Raw genomic sequence first — 20,199 nt, 5'->3', positions numbered from 1 at the left:
TGACGACGCACCAATAAAAATATATACAGGTGCTTTCCAAATTGAAGCACGAAGATGTTGATTATCATTAATTAGTATAAATGGAAAACAGGTAGATAGGAGCCGTATTGGCTGTTTTGCGAAACTCTTTTGACCAGACCATCCATGCGGATGCGATTGTTTTTGTTCGGGATATTTTGACGGGGTACTTAGTGAAAATGGAAAAATGCGAATTTTTCGCGTAATTTACATGGAAAAACAATAAAAAATCATATAATTAAATTATTTAAAAAATGTTTGGTGTTAAAACTTGACGGCCACTCAAAATTAATTTTCTAGATTAATATAAAAGATAAATATTTAAAAAATCGTGTTAAAATTTTAAATAAATATACATAATCGTATGCACTTAACAAATTTTTTTTAAAGCAAATTTAATTGTTCAAGCATCAAGTCACTGAATTTAGAGAACTAATATCTCTCACGATATAATCTCGAAAACAAAAAAAGCACGTGCACAAACGTAAGCTAATAATAGGCAAATTGATGACCTAATAAAAAATTAAAAAAGTTTGTTGGATGGTTCTACTTAACGTTCATCAAATATATCATATCGAATAACTCACGCACTATATCAGGAAAAAATAAAAAAAAACGTATGCAGGATTGCGCATTAGCTATGCGACAAGAGATTTTACTAAAAGAAATATTTTTAAACCCACGCAGTCAGGTTTTGCATACAAACTTAAAAATTAAATAGCGCGCTGAATACAGATGAAAAGACAAAAAAGAATCATGCACTAACGTTCACTACCAACGCACTAGTGTTTACAATTTAAATTTTGAAAAAAATCCAAGTTTAGTGACACAAGTATCCAGCATTTAGCTGGGTCACCCAAATTGAAATGCAAATAACCCCCTTAATGTGCGTGCACAAACGAAAAAAACGCGTGCACAAACGTGCACTAACGATGCACAAACGAATGCACTAAAAAAAGTTGAAAATTCAACATTGGGTGACCCAACGTTTAGCTGGAACACCCAATTTGAAATTGGAATTTTTCGGTTATTATAGGTGCACAAACGTTGCACAAACAAATGCACACAAAAAAAGTTGGAGTTTTAACATTGGGTGATCCAGGTAAATGGACCTGATGATTATTTCACTTCTCTCCCTCCCTCCGCTAACCAGCCAATTACTAATCTACAATTAATGATTAGTCAATTATTGCTGTGTACTAAAGCTAATAAAATCCTGTTTCGATGTACCTACAATGACACACCATTGTGAAGCTGAGTTGTTCGCAAGCGTGGGAAATGTGGGTAGTTGTTTCCAAGCTTTTTCTTAACCTTTTTACATCCGCGGACCACAAATCAAAAAATATTTTGCGGACCATCAACATTGGAATAAAATATTAAATATTTATATTTACACTATTTTTGAAACAATTGTCAAATTCAACCTGACTTCAAATGTTCGGTTTCTAGGTAAACCACGTCCCCGTCCTTCTATGAAACGATTTATGACTATTATATACAATAGTGCACCGCCATCTTTAGATTAATAAGTGGGCAATGAATAATGTCATTCATTCCGGAAATGACTTTAATTCATTGTGAACCCTTATAGGTGCACGAGTTCTGAAAGATATTTATTAATTGAAATTTAATATAAGCTTTTAAAAATGGATACTAACTATTTTTGAACTGCAGAAATTTTGGCGGCCTACCCAAAATTATTCGCGGACCACCGGTTAAGAAACTATGATCTATGTCATATTTTTCAATAATTTAAATCAGAAATAATCCTGATATATCTACATAATAGAAAAACTTTGCAGCTCCTATATTAATAAATTAAACTTATGTCAAATGTGGATCAACTATAAAGCTCTCCACACACGATAACCTCCCTCTCTGGGCGGAGGCCTATATATGCTTCACGTTGGGAGTACCAATCGTATTTTAGCATCGTTGTTCTTTCCCAAATTTAAATAATCCATCTTTTCAAGAGATTCAGCGTTTACTTAGTAATCATGATAATTTCAAAAATGGGTTATACCAATTCAATTTACATAAATTGATAGTATACTCAATCAGCTCAAGATGGGCAGCGTGGAGAGACATCCTGGAGGTGGCCAAAATTCATACTTTCCAAGAACGTCGATCCGGTGTTGCGTATGAAGACCGCGCACATCTACCTAGCGAATCGCACGTAACCTTCAAAACATATGGATATTTGGATGCGGCGTTCTGGCGTCTTCGGCTCGCAACCCGAGAAGCATCCAACTTAAGCAACAAACTTAAAAGTCGGCGGAGCTCCATTTGGCAACGTGTGTTTTGTGAACAACGATGATATTACATTGACGTATTCGACACGTTTTGATGTGAGAGCTGGCTTAGGCTCTTCGTACACAATGACCGCTTTACCAATGCAGAGCATAAAGACCTCCATCCAGAGGGGAAGTGATTTTAACAAATATATTTCCTATTGACGTCCCTATGTAAAGTGCCACTCTTAAATAAACAGCATGCTGTCCCCTTTCATTTTTAGTAACAAATTCGTTATGTATACTTACTTACCTATTATATTATTTATTTTCGTTTATCTCAAACAGACAAATACACCAAAAATCTTTAAATTGTCATATACACCATCTACTGATAATAATTGGAGCATTTCCATGAAATCTAATCTCAAACAGTGATGATTTTAGGTACGTGGAGGTCTGTGGCGCTGACAGGTTTGGTGGCACTCTTGTAAATTTTTGCCTGTATGATAAACTGCCATTGCAATATATATTACAATAGCATAGTTAGATATGCTGTTAGGATTTTTATGCCTTCATTATTTTTCAAACTAAGATGTCGATACTTTCTAATGAAGCGACCTGCCGTCTGCTTCATAGAAAACCGTCACTGCTCTCAAAAGTTGTAATATTTGTGTCCGTTCCTTCATTGTCCACTATAGGTACACACTAATGTCAACGTCACACTAAATCGATGAAATTTCCATAGCTCACTGACGATATAGAATTGAGCAATGAATATAAATTATGTATTTTCCTATACCTACACGTAACATACGCCTAAAAATATGTCATCGGTAAATATAGCGGTATCAACAGCTCAAAATACAAACTAAACAAAAAAATAATATATACCGTAAAACGGGGTGAATAGGAATGTTTTCAGATTTAAAATTCAATTTAAACCCTATGCTGTATGACTGAAAAGCTAAATTCGCTGGCCAAAACTTGTGTCTGTGATTCAGCAGTATGGTTTGGTGAATGGGAATACTCAATATTCACTAGCCATCGATATTTTCCCAAAATTATGGTCTGTTCCTATTCAGCAGCGAAACGGGGAGTCAAAAACCGCAAATTTTATTAAAACACATGATTAAATAAAGAAATATTTATTTAGAAAACAGAAACTGTATTATTTCTTTAATCAGTGAATTAGCTGGAACAAAATTATGTATCTATTTAATTGTGTTGAGTTCATTCCTGGACACAGATACGTTCGACAAAGTTTTTCAGACATGCAAAACATGCGAATCGCAACAAACTTTTTCACATATGATGAATAACAAACGGTCAAGTTTCCTGTCCCATCGGAGTTTCCAAAAGGCAGAAAAATAAATTATCTGTCAAATAACATATACATTAGAATACAAACGATACCATTTTGGCAATTGCACCACTCTGGATCTTTTTACCGGGAACTGTTCCTATTCACCACGTCATTCCTATTCACCCCGTTTTACGGTATATATGTTAGTCTATGACTGAATTAACTGATAAATAATAATCACAAAATAAAATTATTAATCATTTTTAAAAATATTTTATCTTTTATATGACGTGATTGAACCCATAGAAATTTTTATTTTTTATTATCGCATTATTTATTATTTGAATGAAGCGCCAAAGCGACAGTCCTCGAAACTAAATATATCTGGAGATAAGCTTTGCCTTATAAGCTTATAGATTCGTATAAACAAAACCAGACTACCCCGATGCCCTTGACACGCATTTCATACAATAAGCTCGCCAAATTCATCTCGAGTAAATCGATATTTCAATGCTCGCTAGAGGCGCTGCGTTGTCGTTGATAATAGATGGCTCTTATTTATATTTTTTAAATTATTAATGCATATATTCAATTCAAAGATAGGCGGTAGATGGTAGGCTTCAAATAATCGGCTACTATGGAGCCTTCTCCACTGGTATACATATTGATACCATTGTTCAATAGAGAAATTGTTCTTAGATAATGGAGTTTGAAATATTAGCCAGAAATTCTCATTTCAATTTTAGTCTTGATTTTTAAGGGAAATATATTATTTTTTAATTAAGTCTAACGGAATTCAGCAATCCACAATATATAATTGAATTAATGAATACTCACAGTAAGGATTATTCGATTTTATGACTATGATAATTTTTACTTAGAGTAGAGGTTTCTACATCAAATAGCAATATTAACTCCAAATCTTGAAATTTTGAGATGTTCCCTATAAATAGAACTAGGAACTCCGTAAGGCAAACTAGTTATTAATGTGATAGTGAACACCCACTGTGGCCGTGCGGTTTAAGCGTTGGATTATAACGCCGTGGGTCCCAGGTTCGAATCCTGGGCCTGGCAAGTACACATATTGTTTTTCAATTTGTGCATGTCAGGGTATGGACCTAACAGGTTGAGCAAGTGGCTGACATCCATTTCTCGTAAAAAACAAAATCTGTTAATACAAACCTCTACTCTGTGGAGGCCCATATTATTATGATCCTATTAGGATCGGACATGGTCGGAAAAACTATTACTGTATTTCCTTGTTCAATTTCAATCCCAAGAACAAAAAAACAACACCAAGAGGCCATCCATAGACTGAAACCGTATGCGGTTTAGATCCGTGTGCCATACTAAACTTATGATTTCTGTTCATGAAAATATATTTTCCAATAATATAGTTTATGGATGTCCTCTAAGTAAATCACTTCAATTACTTTTTGTGATAACCAAGTTAACATAGTGGCTTATATAACTGTAATTCGTTCAATCAGTAGGTAGTTCAAATTAAATATTATCAGAATAATTTTAATAAAACCACAATAAAATTAAAATGAGGCGGTATGATGCTAAGTTGTCACTTGCTCCACTAACCACTCCACTATGAAATAATCAAAGAAAATGCAAACTCAGCAATATTTATGTTGTGTTTCAACAGCTATGTATAATTTTGTTTCAATGTAATTTTACATAAATTTACAGGAGTAAAATAACAATTTTTTGATTTTGGTCTGAAGTTATCGTTTCATTAGATATGAAAACTAAATTTGTTTTCCTATGTAGTCAAAAGTAGCAAAATTAAATGATTATATTTTCTTAATCATAAATAAGTATTTGTTTATATTTAGTCCCTAGGGTGCAAGAGAAGTATTGGTATTAGATGGAGAGGATTAAAAACAGTTCTCACGGTAAAAAATGCAGTATCAATACATTTCTGACCGTACTCTGATTCTTAATCCCTACACTGTGTAGTGGAGGCAATGAAAACTAACGTTACATTAAAACAATTTGATTTCATATTCACATATATTAGTATAGAACCTTTACACGAAAGCACTAAGACATCAAATAAAACTTATCGCCTAGACAGTATTTATAAATACACTGGAGTGTTTTCTATAAAAGTGATATACCCAAATATTCTTCATGAATATTTATTTATATTACATTTCTTATTTTGTTTATATTGCTGCTAACTAATGATATTTTAAAAAAATTATCAAATTATCATGGGATCTACATTTGACTAATTCCCAATAAACATATACTCGTCCACAAAATAAATTACAATTCATAAGTCTAGCACACAAAGTTTGATCACCGAATAATTTTTGCTAAATTATTATCTTTCTAATTTGTGGTCATCACGAGAAGCCAGACAATTTTTATTACTTAGGTGTAAGCATCGTATAATTAGGTAAATTGGCTTTCTTAACATGTACCCCAAAGGAAAGAAAAATACATTGCTGTTTCTGAATAATATCACTAAAATTATATATTCTAGCATTCAGTAAAAAAGGCAGTCGGTGTTCAACTTATTGTAAAAGAATATTTATAAATTTCAGACATAATATTATAATATAAATTATTGTACCGAAATAATTCATCTCGACCCGAGCGGGCCCCTCATATTATTTACAGTAAAAATGAGATGTATAATATCATAATAAAGTAAGTATACGACAATATACACTATAGATAATCCACAGTTTCGAAAATAACACGTTATCAATGATCGTTTATAATAGAAATCATTTATTCATATAGATATTTCAATAAAAAATATAGAGTGAATCTATCATATGTACACTGGTAATTGGAGAAGAGAAAATAAATAAAAATATTTGACAGAATTAATAAATTGCCAATTCCGTTTGAAATTATAATAAACTAGATATAATCATACCTAATTATTACTTTCGAGAAATGTCTATTTGAGCCCTATTATCTAAATGCAGTGCATTAAAACACTAAAGTTTACTTATAAATAAATAATTATTCCAAAATCAAACCTACCAGGTACCACACGCAAAGTAATTGTGATTACTTTGCATTCAGCTTACCGTAAATGAATAAAAAAGTGGTAATACTCTAACCGATTTACATGTAGTGTAAAATACCTCCCTAAAGAACTCCTGAGTTATTATGAATTCAATTATAAAAAAAACATCCAACAATAGGTACAGGGTGGATAAGTGGCCTACAGCAATGATTATTAAATTAAAATGAGATTCTGAAAATCACACGAAAACACTAAAATTTTTAGATGTACAATTTTTGTCAACGAGAGTTAGGAATCGTTTTTTAAAAATATTTTTTTTTATATTCCTGAACATTGTCATGAGTCATAACCAAATCTCTCAATGGTAAATGACATGACATATGAACAAAAATGAATTAATTTATAATTACTCGGCCACCTATTTACCGATTGCTTTAACTATTCCGAGTGTTTCAAATAATATGATTTTAAATTGGGCTCGTATAAATGTCGGCTTTTGTGCATACTAAGCTCCAACATAAGATCATTTGATTTCACCCAGCAACCTGAGGAACCTCGGCTCTCCTTATGCATAATCATAATATGTATGTATGTAAATAAGTGGGTTTATGCATTTATTATTATATTACATGGAATGGGTATGCGTTTTGTTATTATCTTCCCATTCCACGTAATGCAAAATTCCATTTTTTTACACACTTGCAACTATGAATAGGGCTCCAAGTCTGATCCTAACACTTAATTATCGGACAAATCAAACTATATTTTGTAAAACATGTTGCAACATTTAAAATAGCAACAATTTTTTAATGAGATTTCTAATTAAAAACGATATAATTTATTTTATACATATGATTTAATAATGCATCCATTGTCTTGATTATAAAACAAAAAATATTATTGTTTTAAATCATTAAAAAAAACCTAACCCAAATAAAAGATGTCAGAAATGAAAAATTAAAGTTATAGTAAGTTAGGTTTTTGTAAATGAGAAAAAATTGCCAATATTGTTAACCGTTTCGTCGCGGAGCATTTAATTACTATTTAATTACCACATTTAAATAACATGCTAATAATATTTATTGGCCCTGTGCCGTCAACGGTCAATGAGTTAATGATAAAAATGTTTGCAGTTGAAATTTAGTGCATGTTTAGTAACAGGGAATGTTTATTGACAAATAAAATTAAAGACATAAGACATATCGGGATATTCTGTATGAAAAATAAAGCATATCAGTGTTTTATTTAAAGAGATTTAGTTGAGACATATCAATAAACATTCTCTGGGTCTTTAGTATGCTGTATAAATAACTGAGCCAATGGATAATGATTATGATAAAAAAATTAAATGTATACTGAGTATGAATCAGCCAAATTTTTCGATGACTAAGTGTTAAGACTGATAAAAACATGAGCAATATCATTGCGGAAGTGATATGAATTGTTTAGGAAGCACTAGGTAAAAATATCAAAACATAAATTTACAATTAAAAAAAGATTTATGATTTTAAATGCAATATTTTCTATACAAATAAGTTTATCAATGCGCTTTTGAACGATTTTACTTTTGAGTCATTTCAACTATTCTAGGAGTCACTTTAAAGATCGGCTGAATTCTACCGACTGAATAAAATTTAAGGTACTTTTTTATGCCCGCATTAATTTATATTTTACATAATATTATCGATAAAAATAAAAAGTAAGGCAGTTCTAAAAAAATATTTAATTTCTCTATATTAATTTCACATCACACAAAACTTTGATTAAAAAACTAAGAATTAAGTTTTCGACGCGATATTTTATGATTTACAATAACAGTAATATTGAAAGAGATAAATAAAGTAAAAACACAAATATTAATTCTGTCATATACGAATTGGTCATAGAAATAATTTTACTATGTAGACCGAATATGCTTGTAATGTTTTTTTTCACTGGTACAATATGCTATGCTAGTGAACATATTATAAATACAAAACATTTTTTATAAAAACTATCAAAGAAATAACAGAATTAAACCAGCCTCTCAAAACTCTGCTACCGAGGACAACGAACATGCTACCGCTCCAAGAGAAGCAGTGTCACATGTCTCACTCGTCAGATCGTGCATTTCCAAACTCAAATTATATTCATTTCCATATGATCGGTGCTTACGGAACCTGTCGTTGTCTCCTGTCACAGTGGAAAAGTTCAAAAGGCAAGCTTTAGAATTCAACCATTTGAGCAACAACTCAACAGTACAACGATCGCAATGTGCAATATAAAATAAGTTTAAAAGAGAAACGGTAGCTATTTAATAAATAGATCATTTCAGACCATCGTCAGGATAGTCATCATTGACATTTTAAACATATTTTGCAGAATCATAACACATTCTGATTATTGAACTATTTAAAATGAAATCCACAAAATTAATGCCAACTTAAATATCTTTTATTGTGTTAACTGTCAATTCATGGTGGAAATGCATTGTAGTTAAGTACTAAAAAAATTGCATTTTATTAAATTAAATCAATAACTTAAATATAAATTTATTCAGATCTTGTCAAACCGAAGATGGCCATTAGGTACAAATGATAATGTGTAAAATTTTAAATAGTATATTTTGCGATAAAATTAAGTAGCATCATAAGAGAATCGCTTATCCTAATGGCCACATGGCATGGGATGTGGACTAAATATTGATTACAGGCGCAACTCAAGACAATATTATGTATCAATAAAAAAACTACACAGAGTAACCATTAGCTATCAGTAGGAATGTCATATTGAAAGAATTATATCGATAGTTTTTTGACATCCCTAGGCATAAGGGTTTTTAATGCTAATGTATTTTATCAAAACATTGGATATACTTTAGTATAACACATTCACATATCGGAAATATTTAACTTTAAAAAATATGAAAACAGAGAAGACACTGTCATTTGATGCATCAACAAAATAGAAAAAAAAATATGATAATCTCCTGATGGAAAGAATAAAATAAATTATGTAAAATGAGATGCAAAATGAAAAGGGATACCATTGAAGTTGATACAGAAATCCTACCAACTACATGGGCATCTTATCATTTCTTAGAAATCCAATTAAAAAATATATTCATTTAAATACTAAGGACACAAAATTATTGTCAGGATAATTGCTCAAAAATGAAGGTAACATAATTGATATGAAAAAAGGCATTATTTACAACACAGGATAATTTGGTATGTGATGGCATACGATTATAGCTGCTGTTTTTACACTTTTTTAGTTTTCTTCCATAACATATTCCAAATTGTACATTCTTTGATGTGGCAAAATATTAGAACTGCAACTTTATTGGTCAGAAAGTAACGTTAAAGGATATCTGCATCTGAACAAATGTGAAAAAAAGTTGATATGGATAAAATATTTATCTGCTTAAAATGCTAAAAGATAAATAAAACTTCAATTTTTATAAAAGAAATGATGTGATGTTTATGTTGGGATGCTAATTCTGCTTATTTTGATATAAAATACTTCAAAATATCATATAAACTAACTTTTGTCAGACTGATTTCAAAACTTTGTTTTCGCTCTTCTGTAAAATTGTGTAAACAGCAGTTATAACCGTTTGCCATCACAATACCGAATTATTACGACTGATGCATATCAAAAATAAAATATTCCCTGTTCCATCAAAACTGTAAAAGTAAAGTACGTAACGAACTTGCAACATTATGAACATTTTGTCGTTGTAAGCTATACAGCAAAAAAAGTCAGTTTTCTTTTAGAGTTACTTTATGTATAAAATTGAAAATCTCATAACAAAAGTAGAAAGCTAGAAATTTGGTGAACATATCAGGTTTCACTTTGAGATCAATAATATATTCCATCATTTTCAGTGTGGGCAGCCACACAAAAGTTTCCTTATTACTCCTCATTTTACCCATCTTTATATTATTAAATGATAATTGATTCAATGGTTTTATTTTGATTTAGGTATATAATTTTTATATTTATTATTTATCTTATAAAGAAAACAGTCCTGCTCACGTTATTTTGTGTTTAATCAATAGAAAAAACTTATTTATATGTAAAAAACTAACTAACGTTATATGAAAAAATATGTATGGTCAATTATTACAAACGTAATTCAAAATTTATTGTTAATATTCTGAAAGTATATTATAGACCAGTGATTTTTAAACTTTATTTGTAAAATCTCGCAGAATTCCTACCCGACTGACAAGTCATTATGTAGTCATAATTTTTTTCATGTGATGATCGCATCCGAATTGAATGTATACATTCAAATGGCAGTGATTTTACATGTGCGATGCATGCATAGCAGATACGTGTATTGTAATGCAACCGCACAACAAATCGTTATGATTTTGTAAGAATTACTTTACTATTATTATTATTATTACTTTTATTTTAATTCAAGGACTCCATTGAACAAACTAAAACATAAAATCGTCGGAAACAAAAATGGCAGATTCCATTGTAGTAAAATGTCAGCAGGTCAATCTTAGTTCTTTCTTTTAGGTAGACTTTAGTTATTAGTATACATGTTACACCGAATGTGCGAAATTGACTATTACATGAAATGGGCAAAATTTTGGCTAATTCATGTAATAGTCAAGCCTGTTGCCTTATTCATGAATTAGGTAATTTTTCTGCTGAGTACATGAATTCGCCACGGTATGGAATTCTTGAACTGTCAACATGACAGAAGAAAAAGTAAATTTAATACGGATGGTTTTATTATTTATAATTGGACATAATATAATATTATTATTATTAGGTTAGGTTAGGTTTTGTAATTCTGAATTAAATTATTCAACTGAATGTCCATTTTGAGGTTAGCTATCAAGTGTCAACAAACTATCACAAACATTCAATCGACCATTGCACAATTGATACCCAAACACGAATCAAATCGCGAAAATACTTTTCAATAAAATTCTTCCGTTATCATATTATAGTTCTAGATTTTTTTTTGCGCATAGTAAATGGATATGAACGTCATTCAAATCAATGACATTTGACACATTTGTTTAGTTGCAAAAAACACCACGGAGCGCGATCATCTATTTTGACCATAGATAATATAAATGTACATTTTGACCAATCCATGAGCATTTGATACATTTAGTTTAGTTGCAAAAAATACCACCGTAGCGCTACTATCTAATTTGTCCAAGACATGAAGTAGGCAGAAAAATTACTGCCGATTTCACGCACTCTCCAGATATTTTGTCTAATTTATGAATAAGGCAACGGGCTTGCATTTTTCATGATTTAGGCAAAATTTTGCCCATTTCATGTAATATTCAATTTCGCACATTCGGCGTAACATACATACAACATTTTAGAATAAATATTAGAAGATATACCTGTAAAAAAGAAATTATACACTTTTATTGACGTGTCAATATTTTAGGAAAATAGACATTTCCACTTTTGTTTCCAAAGCCAGAGATGCAGTGCGATGATCGCCTAAGTAAAATTACACGCGTAATGATTAGGTGGCCATTCGATATAATTAACATGCTATTTAAATGTGGTAATTAAAAAGTAATTATCTAGTCAGCAGTCAATGTGTTTTACGATCCAGATCCATTTTTCATCTGCATGGAATCGACTCTCAAAATTTGTACCTTTCACATTCCTTCGCAATCTTGGAAGGAAATCACTGTTATAGACAGTGGTATATTAAAAAGGAATACGAATCAAAATTAAAAAGCTCTGGCGCAACCGGTCCACAAGTAAAACTCTACAACCGTGACAAATGTCAACTTTATCTACTTTGTCTATGACTTTCCTCTGGTGGCCTACGTTTTCATGAACATTATTTTTATTCTAGTAGCTTTTTGCCAGCAAATTTTTCAAGAGGGAAATTCATTAAACTATGTCATAATAATAAATGAGTGTAAATTGATTATAATATTATTCATAAATGTGAAAAACCAAATACTTAAATGATTTTAAATTGATTGCCAAGATAAATTAAAATAAATTTGATGAGATACATTCCTACGTTTGTTGCGCCCATAACTGACAAAATGTAAAAAGAGAATATAAAACATTAAGCTAAATACCAAGGCCTTCTATAGTCAGGCCGAGGCACTAAATTGTGAATTTCGATTGTAACGCTAATTACAGCTTATACTTTGAATGCAATATGCTAGGGTTTGTAAAAAATAATAATTGTTTCATATTGAGAAGAAATGGTAATACGGTAATTAGTATGAAGCATCTGAAAATTTTCATGGTTACTGCAATGCATTCGGAGTTAAACAATAATTAGCATTACCATCGGAGCTTGCATTTATGTGACATGACCTGACTACACACGGCCTTGGTTAAATACTAAAAACAAATAAGAATTATAAAATCTTTCAAGCCGCTTTCTATGTTAATAAATTATATACACACAATAACACAATAGAGCTGAAAATATACGATACGGATATTTCAGGTTACAACTACACGAACGTCTCGGAATAGTTTAGATTTCTGTCACGATAAATTTATTTAAACAGTCCAATGTCGATATAATTCTAGCTATTCACCTTCGATCAATCAGTCGAACTCGTCAAAATGCGCACAATCTAAAACTGCACTCTCACCAATACAACAACGCAGCACTGATACACTAGAGATGAATTCAGGGTCGGGCAGCGCGGGCAGCCTCCTCGAGCGCCCGCACCTTGAGCTCCCGCTCCCTCTGCTGCAGGCGTAGGTAGTCGTCGTGGGGTGGCGTGTTGTGCTGAGCGTGGTGATGGCGCTCAAGCAGCAGCTGGCGTTGCAGCTGGTCGTGAGCAGCGGCCTGTTGCGCAAATTGTTCTGCATAAGGACGTGATAGAAGTTCGGGGTGGCCGAGGCGGCTTCGTTCCCAGCTCTCCTGCTGTGCCGCCGCTGCTGCTGCTTGCTGCCCGGGATGCAGGTGCAGGTGAGTATGCGAGTGGGCATGGGTATGCGCATGCGTGTGGGCATGGTATTCTGGGCTAATGCCAGCCATCTGCAGTCTCACCATGGGGTCAGTAGCAAGAGCAATGCGCTCGGCCGCCTCCAACTGCGCAGCAACGCCCCCCGGGTGGTGGTGGGGGTGGTGCTGGGAGTGCGGGTGCTGAGGCCCCCCTGGGGGGCCCTGCTGGGGAGGCGGAGGAATGCCGAGGCGTTCGAGCCGCTCTCTCTCCAACTGAGAGAGGGTAGCCTGGCCGGCGCCAGGTGGCCCACCGTACAGGGAGAAGGGATGGACAGGCATGCCGCCCTGAGGCGGGGGCACGCCGTACCGTCGGTGCATCTCCAACCAGTGTGGATCAACGCGTACGCCAGCCGCAGCACTCTTCATCATGTCCTCCTTGAGGCGGTCACTGAGCTCCCTCTCCCTGAGCTCCCGTATCTCGCGGTCCCGCTTCTCCCTCTCCAAATGCTCCAGCTCGCGGGCGCCCCCAGGCCCATACATGGAGTTGAGCTGATATTGCAGCATAGGGTCCATGCAGTGACGCTGAAGGTTGCCAGGACTAAAGCCAGCATGCGGACGAGCATATTCCGACAGCTGCCGTAGTGCGGGCGTATCCTGATATCCCTGCCGGGGAAACCGGTCGTAGGGGGACGGCGCACTCTCCAGCGTACCCCGTGAGGGGGGCTTTGTATCTGGCCGGTCTGGGGTGGAGATCTTTCTCGCATGGGCTTGCTGGGCTGTCTTCTCCCTCTCCTCCCGGTCCCTCTCAGCCTGCTTGCGAAGACGCTCCTCCCTCTTCCTGGCCAGCTTCGAATCGGGTACGGGTTTGAAGACAAGATCCGTGCGGGTGCAGGAGTTGTAGTCACCCCTGTTCCAGTGCCGCAGGAAGATGGCGGACTGGGATCGGTGGCACTCCGTGTCCTCAACTTTGGGCTCGGGGGAAGGCCCTTGAGGGATGTGAGCGGGGCTCGGAATCTCCTCCTCTTCCGGAAGATGGCCGGGCGTCTCGAGCTTTAGTACAGGGACATCGGAGGTAGGCCCCTCATCGAGCGGAGGACGCAAGCGGTGCGGGTGGTGAGGCAGGGAGAGGGGCGACCCAGGCTTCTGGTGCTGCTGTAGGTTGGCGGCCACCTGGGCGTGCATCCGGAGGCTTTCTAATGAGCTAGCGCCAGGCCCTGGAGGTAGCCCTAGGGCCATGTGATGGCTCAGGGGGGCGGGCTGGATCATCAGGTGGTGGGGATTCCCAGGATTCCCTGGCAGCAGCTTTCCATGGTGTCTGACCAGCATCTGGTCGGCAGGCGACAACCGCTCATGGTGGTGGGAGTGGTGGTGAGAGTGGTGGTGGGCATGGCTGTTGGCCACGTTAATGCTGGATGAGGTGCTAGTCGTCTGCGAAAGACTGGCCGAGAGGTGGCCATGTGGTGACCCCGAGTGCAAATTCTGTTTCTGCTGGGTATTGATCTTGTGCTGGATGGACTGTGAGGCGCTGCTGGAAGTCGAGTGGGAGATGGTAAGAGAGTGACTGGCGCCTGCCTGGTGGGGTTGCTTCTCGGTACTAGCATGCACCGAGCTGTGGTGACTGGTAGAGTGGTGCTGGGTCATAAGAGTCTCGTGCATCTGGTGCCTCTCAGTTGATAGATTGGAGTTACGTGGGTCCTCCGTAGTCTCCGATATCTCTCGCAGGGAACGTGTGGTCACAGACGAACTGGATGAACTGTGGTGTGACGTCAGCATCGTGGACTCGATGGATGGAGGCTTCCCGAGGGCCATGGCAGCCTCATGTCTCCCGGGTGCGCTCACCGGGGGATTATGCATGGGGGGAATAGGATGTGGCTGAGGCATAGGGCCATATCCATAAGGGTAGGCCACGGGGTAGCCAGGATGGGGATGAGCATAGTATGGGTGCATAACATGGGCGGCCGCCGCCGCTGCAAACAGGGAGTGGTGCAGGAGAGAGTGATGAGGGTGGTGCATGGGTGGTGCGAAAGGGTGTGGATGGGGGCCAGGCTGCTGGGAGGAGTGCATGACGGGACCAGGGATCGTGGTCGGCAGGGAAAGGGGTGTCGGGTTCATCAGATTTAGGGCTGAGTGCGAGACTGGTGGGTTTTGCTGCAGGGGTGACGGGGAGATCTGGCGGGACTGAGAGGGGCTGGCCGGATGACGGGAGAAAGGGGGCGTGGTGGAGAGAGGACTCGAGTTCAGGTGCGGACCCGAGAGCTGCATTTTGATGGGCGTCGGAGTGTGGGGGCTCTTGATAGGGACTGGAGGATTGGGCGCATCCATACCACCCTGGTGTGGCGTTGGTGGACCAGGGACGTGCGGCGCATAATCAGGCTCCTTCTTGATGCCATCTATCCTGGGGCCCGGAAATGCTCCTGGATGGAGGACGCCAAGGGACCCGCCGGGACGGTGACTGTTCCCGATATCCCCGGTGGTGTCCGGCCCATGGGCGCCAACCGGTGGATGACCGGGGACTCCAGAATATCCGGGGACCTTGACCTCTTTCAGTGACTGTAGTGGATCAGCTAGGCTCTGATTCGATCCAGGCGACATTCGATGCGGACCCACATCCGAAACTTCGAGCTTGATCTTAAGATCCTGAGGAACAAGTGTGTCAACAGCGGACGGTCGGACAGAGCTCTCCGATGAATGCATGGGAGGCATGCCAGGGTGCACAGACAGCATCTGAGGGATTGCTGGCCCTGCAAGTTTGTCGACGCTCGGATGCATCGGTGGCGGGGGGTGGCCGTAGGGATTGGTCACGTAGCCGTAAGGAGGTGCTCCAGTCGGTGGTGCGAGGGTGCCCGGGTGAAGAAGACCAGACATTGGCGGAGCTGAGACGGGCTGGTGACCAGTTCCCAGTGGCGGTTCTGGCTCGAATGGGAGTCGGAGGTGTGGGCCCTCCGGTCGGGGAGGGAGCCCAGCAGGTGTTGGCACCTTTGGAACTGAACCATTTGGCGGGTCAGATCTCTTACCCGAGGCAGAATTCTGATCGGCAGAGTTCACGTCCTCGGGTGCTGACTCTACCCCCCTTACGGGCCCGGGTGAGGGAGTTTCTCGGTCCCTAGGGTCAATCCGGGGCGGCCCGCCTGAACCCGGTGGTGGAGTACGTCGTTGATCAGGGCTGGGTCCTCCCCTCCGATTGGAGGCATCGTTGGCACCGCCACTTACTGTGGCCGTGTACACCGTTTCTGTTTTAGCATCCGGAGTATCATCCCGTGGCTCTAGCTTGATGACAGCGCTAAGCGGACAGGGGATGGTCCGCTTCCCCGAGTCGGTGGATGGCCCGTCCGCAATGAAGCCATACAGATTCATCCCTCCGCTGTACTCCTTGACGGTGTTCATGATGTTCTCATTCAGGGAACCATAATCGATGCGATTCAATCCGGTCACCGATTCCACTCCCGTCTCCGATGCGTATGCTATCCCGTCCGGATGATAGTCGGAATTGACAGCTCCGTCTGGAATGCAGTGCTCGTCGGGACCACCATACGGCAAGAGGTGAGAGCGAGCAAGGGGGTCCCTCGCGTACTCTTCTTTGACAGGCCGCCGGATAAAGTCCTCACAATCGACCTCCTCTTTGATTTTGACCCCGTCGACAGGGTCAGCCGCTGGTGGCGAAGTGATTGACTCTATCTTGATATCGGATTTCACCTCGCCCGATTTGAAAATGTCATCTGTCCTCTCAGCAGATCCGTCGGAGAGAGGATCGATTTTGATTTCTTCGGGAGGGGGACGGTCGTCCTTGTCAAAGAGGAGATCACAGCCAGGAAGAGGGACATCTGCCAAATCTCGATCGTTGATGGCCTCTTTACTATCTGAGGAGGGCGTGATTGATGCTGCATCCAAATCCGGGTGTTCGACCTTCGCCTCATTACCATTGGGAATTTTGATAATATCGACACTGTCAGGCGTTTCCTCCTTGACCGGAGTAAATTGTGCCAGCTCGGGGTCGGTCTCACCGTTATCAGCATCGTCAGCGACGGAGGCACTGTCATTGGTAAGACTCTCGGTTGGACTGTCAGAGCGGTCGGCAGGACGCTTCTTCTTGAATATGGTGACGTCGCCATCTCCGGCATTCTCTGTCTCGGAGTCGTCTGGGATACGTTTTTTGACCTTGGCGGCGTCCGCCCGCCCATTGGCAGCGCTCTTCCTCTTATCCTTGGGTGCCCCGGGGCCGGCGGCACTCTTTTCCGTTGAGTTCGGCTGAGTTTTAGGCGTTTTGGCTTTGGGCCTGCCGCCCTCGTCGGCATCGCTACCATCTTGGGTCCGCTTGGAATTAGGGGTCGTGCGCTCCTTGGTCTTGTTCCTGGTTCTCATCCTGGCGGGCGGGCTGTCAGAGCCGTCAGGGGTGGGGCGTGTCTCAACTTTGAGATCTCCAGCATCCCTCGAGTCGCTGTCATCTTCGGAATTGTCATCCTCTGTGACAGAGCTAGTCTCCCCGGGTTCCCTGCCGGGGGTAGGCCTGGCGGCGTCCTGAGGGGCAGGTGCCTCCGGGGCATCCCTCGGGGCGCCTGCCCTGGATGCGCGGGTGTTGCGGATGCGGCGCAGGGATCCTCCCCCCTGTCGACGCCTCCGGTGGGGCCTGTTGTTACTGGCGCCCGGGGTCTTCTTCCAGAGGTAGTAGAACTCAACGAGTTCAGATGTGTCCTTGTGCGGGAGCAGGTCTTTCCTTATGCGGAAGAAATTCTTGCCAAACTGCCGAATTCCCTTCACGAACCTTTTCGCTTCCTCATCAGTCCACTTCTTGTGGACACCTTTGGGGACGGGACACTTGACGAGGGCCTGCAGGGCGCGGCCCGGGTCGTACCCTGAGTCGTGGAGGATGTCCAGCGCGTTAATGGTAGTGTCGTCGCGGCTGGCGGCGACGCAGCCGTCGTCCGGGGAGCCGCCGTCACACATCCCGGCGAAGGCAGCCATGGACCTCGCGGCCCTCAGGTACATAACGAGGTCGCGATCGCTGGCCTGCGCGGGCATCCAGCGGAGCTCCTCGCCGCCGGGATCGGCCTCCTCGGGCGCCGCTCCGGCGGCCCGCATGTCCGGCAGCAGGGCGTAGATGTCTTTCGGCGACTGGTTGGTGCCGCTCGTGCGGACCTCGCCTTGATTCTGCGACATCGCGCCGTCTGCCGCCACATGTATGGACGACGCCGTCGAGATCCGCTCGTCCCGGACACCTCAGCGTCCCATTCGCTGTCCCGTCGACTGCGGTCCGACGGTCTTCACCGGTTCCTCGAGATCGCTTCGTTTTCGATTACTGAGATAAACTGTAAATGCCAAAATGCAAAATTGGCAATGGCCACCCCTATACAGCGAAACGGCAATTCAGTCATAGCGAAAAGCTATCGGCGCGAACTGATAAACTATTATTCATATTTACGTTGTAAGATTAACGCGATCATAACACATCGAAACTAAAGTTCTTCGCAATCGCAACATAAACCCGTCCAAATGGACTCTCGACAGCCTTTTGTTTAGCTTGATTGAGTTACGAACCACAGACATACCATAGATTTATTATGATGGAAGCATTTAGCATCCAATATTGGAATACCATATGGAATAAATAAAAATAAATATTTTTTTAAAGTTCATAATATTGAATATTTCAAAATATTAGGAATAATTATGTCGGTATGATAATGGTCGGGAATATTTATGCCATGTTGGATTAATTTTTTATATCTTTTATTTAGCTACATAACACTTCATTGATACCTAGGTAGGTACCTACTTAAATACTTTTTATTCACCATATTTTTTTAGTATTGACCTATTGACTAGGAAACGACTGAATTAAATTAATCGGCATCCAACAATATTTATTGTACCTACCTACATTATTTAGCATTTTATCTTCATATAGAAAATACAATATTTTATAATAATAAATTGTAAAAAGAAAGTTGAAGTGTGCCGTCCAAGAATAAGTTATGGAACAACTCACAGAAGCACAGCATTTCAGAAAACAAAAAAAAAACTTTTAATATGACGTTGATTTTATCTACCTATCTATTTTTAATTAATAATGTATGTAGGTATTTTTAAAAAATGTGCAGTGTTGAGGGATTGAAATATATGTGATAACCCAGTATTTTAACGTCATAATATTATTTTCTGGCTCTGCGTTCAACCGACTTGGACTCGCATAGAGGTCAAGGCTGTTTTCTGTTAGGACCAAATGTTTGTTTAACGCTTGCGTTCTACCTGTGCTCCTATATGGCTGTGAGACATGGCATCTTACTAAGCTTCAAGAGTTTCGGCTTTTGAGCTTTGAGAATCGATGTATCCGCCGAATCTTAGAAGTACATTGATACGACCGCGTTAGAAACACCTGAGTTCGTGAGCAGATACAACAGCCTTCGGTGATTGAAGTTATCACGAAGAGACGCTTTACGTGGCTGGGACACGTATTCCGGATGCCGCCAAAGAGTGCGACACTTCGTAGTGGCACAGCCTCAAGGGTTCCGTCGCCGTGGTCGACCCTCCCTCACCCTGCAGCGGTGCTACAAGAGCGACCTACGTGCTGCAGGTCTGACATGGCGGGAGACGCAAGAGTCGGCGATGGACCGATGGGAAGTGGCGCCAACTTGTGCTTGCCCTATGCCCCAATGTTGGAACGTGACAGGGTGGAAGAAGAAAAAGAATATTATTACCTACCGATACATAGAGTAATAATATTATTATTATCTAGAACTAAATTAAATAT

General features: G+C 39.7%; 1 protein-coding gene across 1 annotated transcript; it reads right to left on the bottom strand.

Annotated features, from left to right (window-relative positions):
* Window positions 1-562: 562 nt before the first annotated feature.
* Gug (arginine-glutamic acid dipeptide repeats grunge) lies at window positions 563-18,983 on the bottom strand. Its single transcript, XM_085944451.1, has one exon. It carries the CDS (start codon window positions 18,606-18,608, stop codon window positions 13,194-13,196), a length of 5,415 nt encoding a protein of 1,804 aa, XP_085800577.1. The 5' UTR covers window positions 18,609-18,983; the 3' UTR covers window positions 563-13,193.
* Between the last annotated feature and the right edge of the window lie 1,216 nt (window positions 18,984-20,199).

The sequence above is a fragment of the Rhyacophila brunnea genome, unplaced genomic scaffold, assembly GCF_057557595.1.
Source record: "Rhyacophila brunnea isolate RB1 unplaced genomic scaffold, BYU_Rbru_1.0 scaffold_17, whole genome shotgun sequence".
NCBI lineage: Eukaryota > Metazoa > Arthropoda > Insecta > Trichoptera > Rhyacophilidae > Rhyacophila > Rhyacophila brunnea.
The sequence above is the reverse complement of the archived record's forward strand: the minus strand, read 5'-3'. Positions and strand labels throughout refer to the sequence as shown.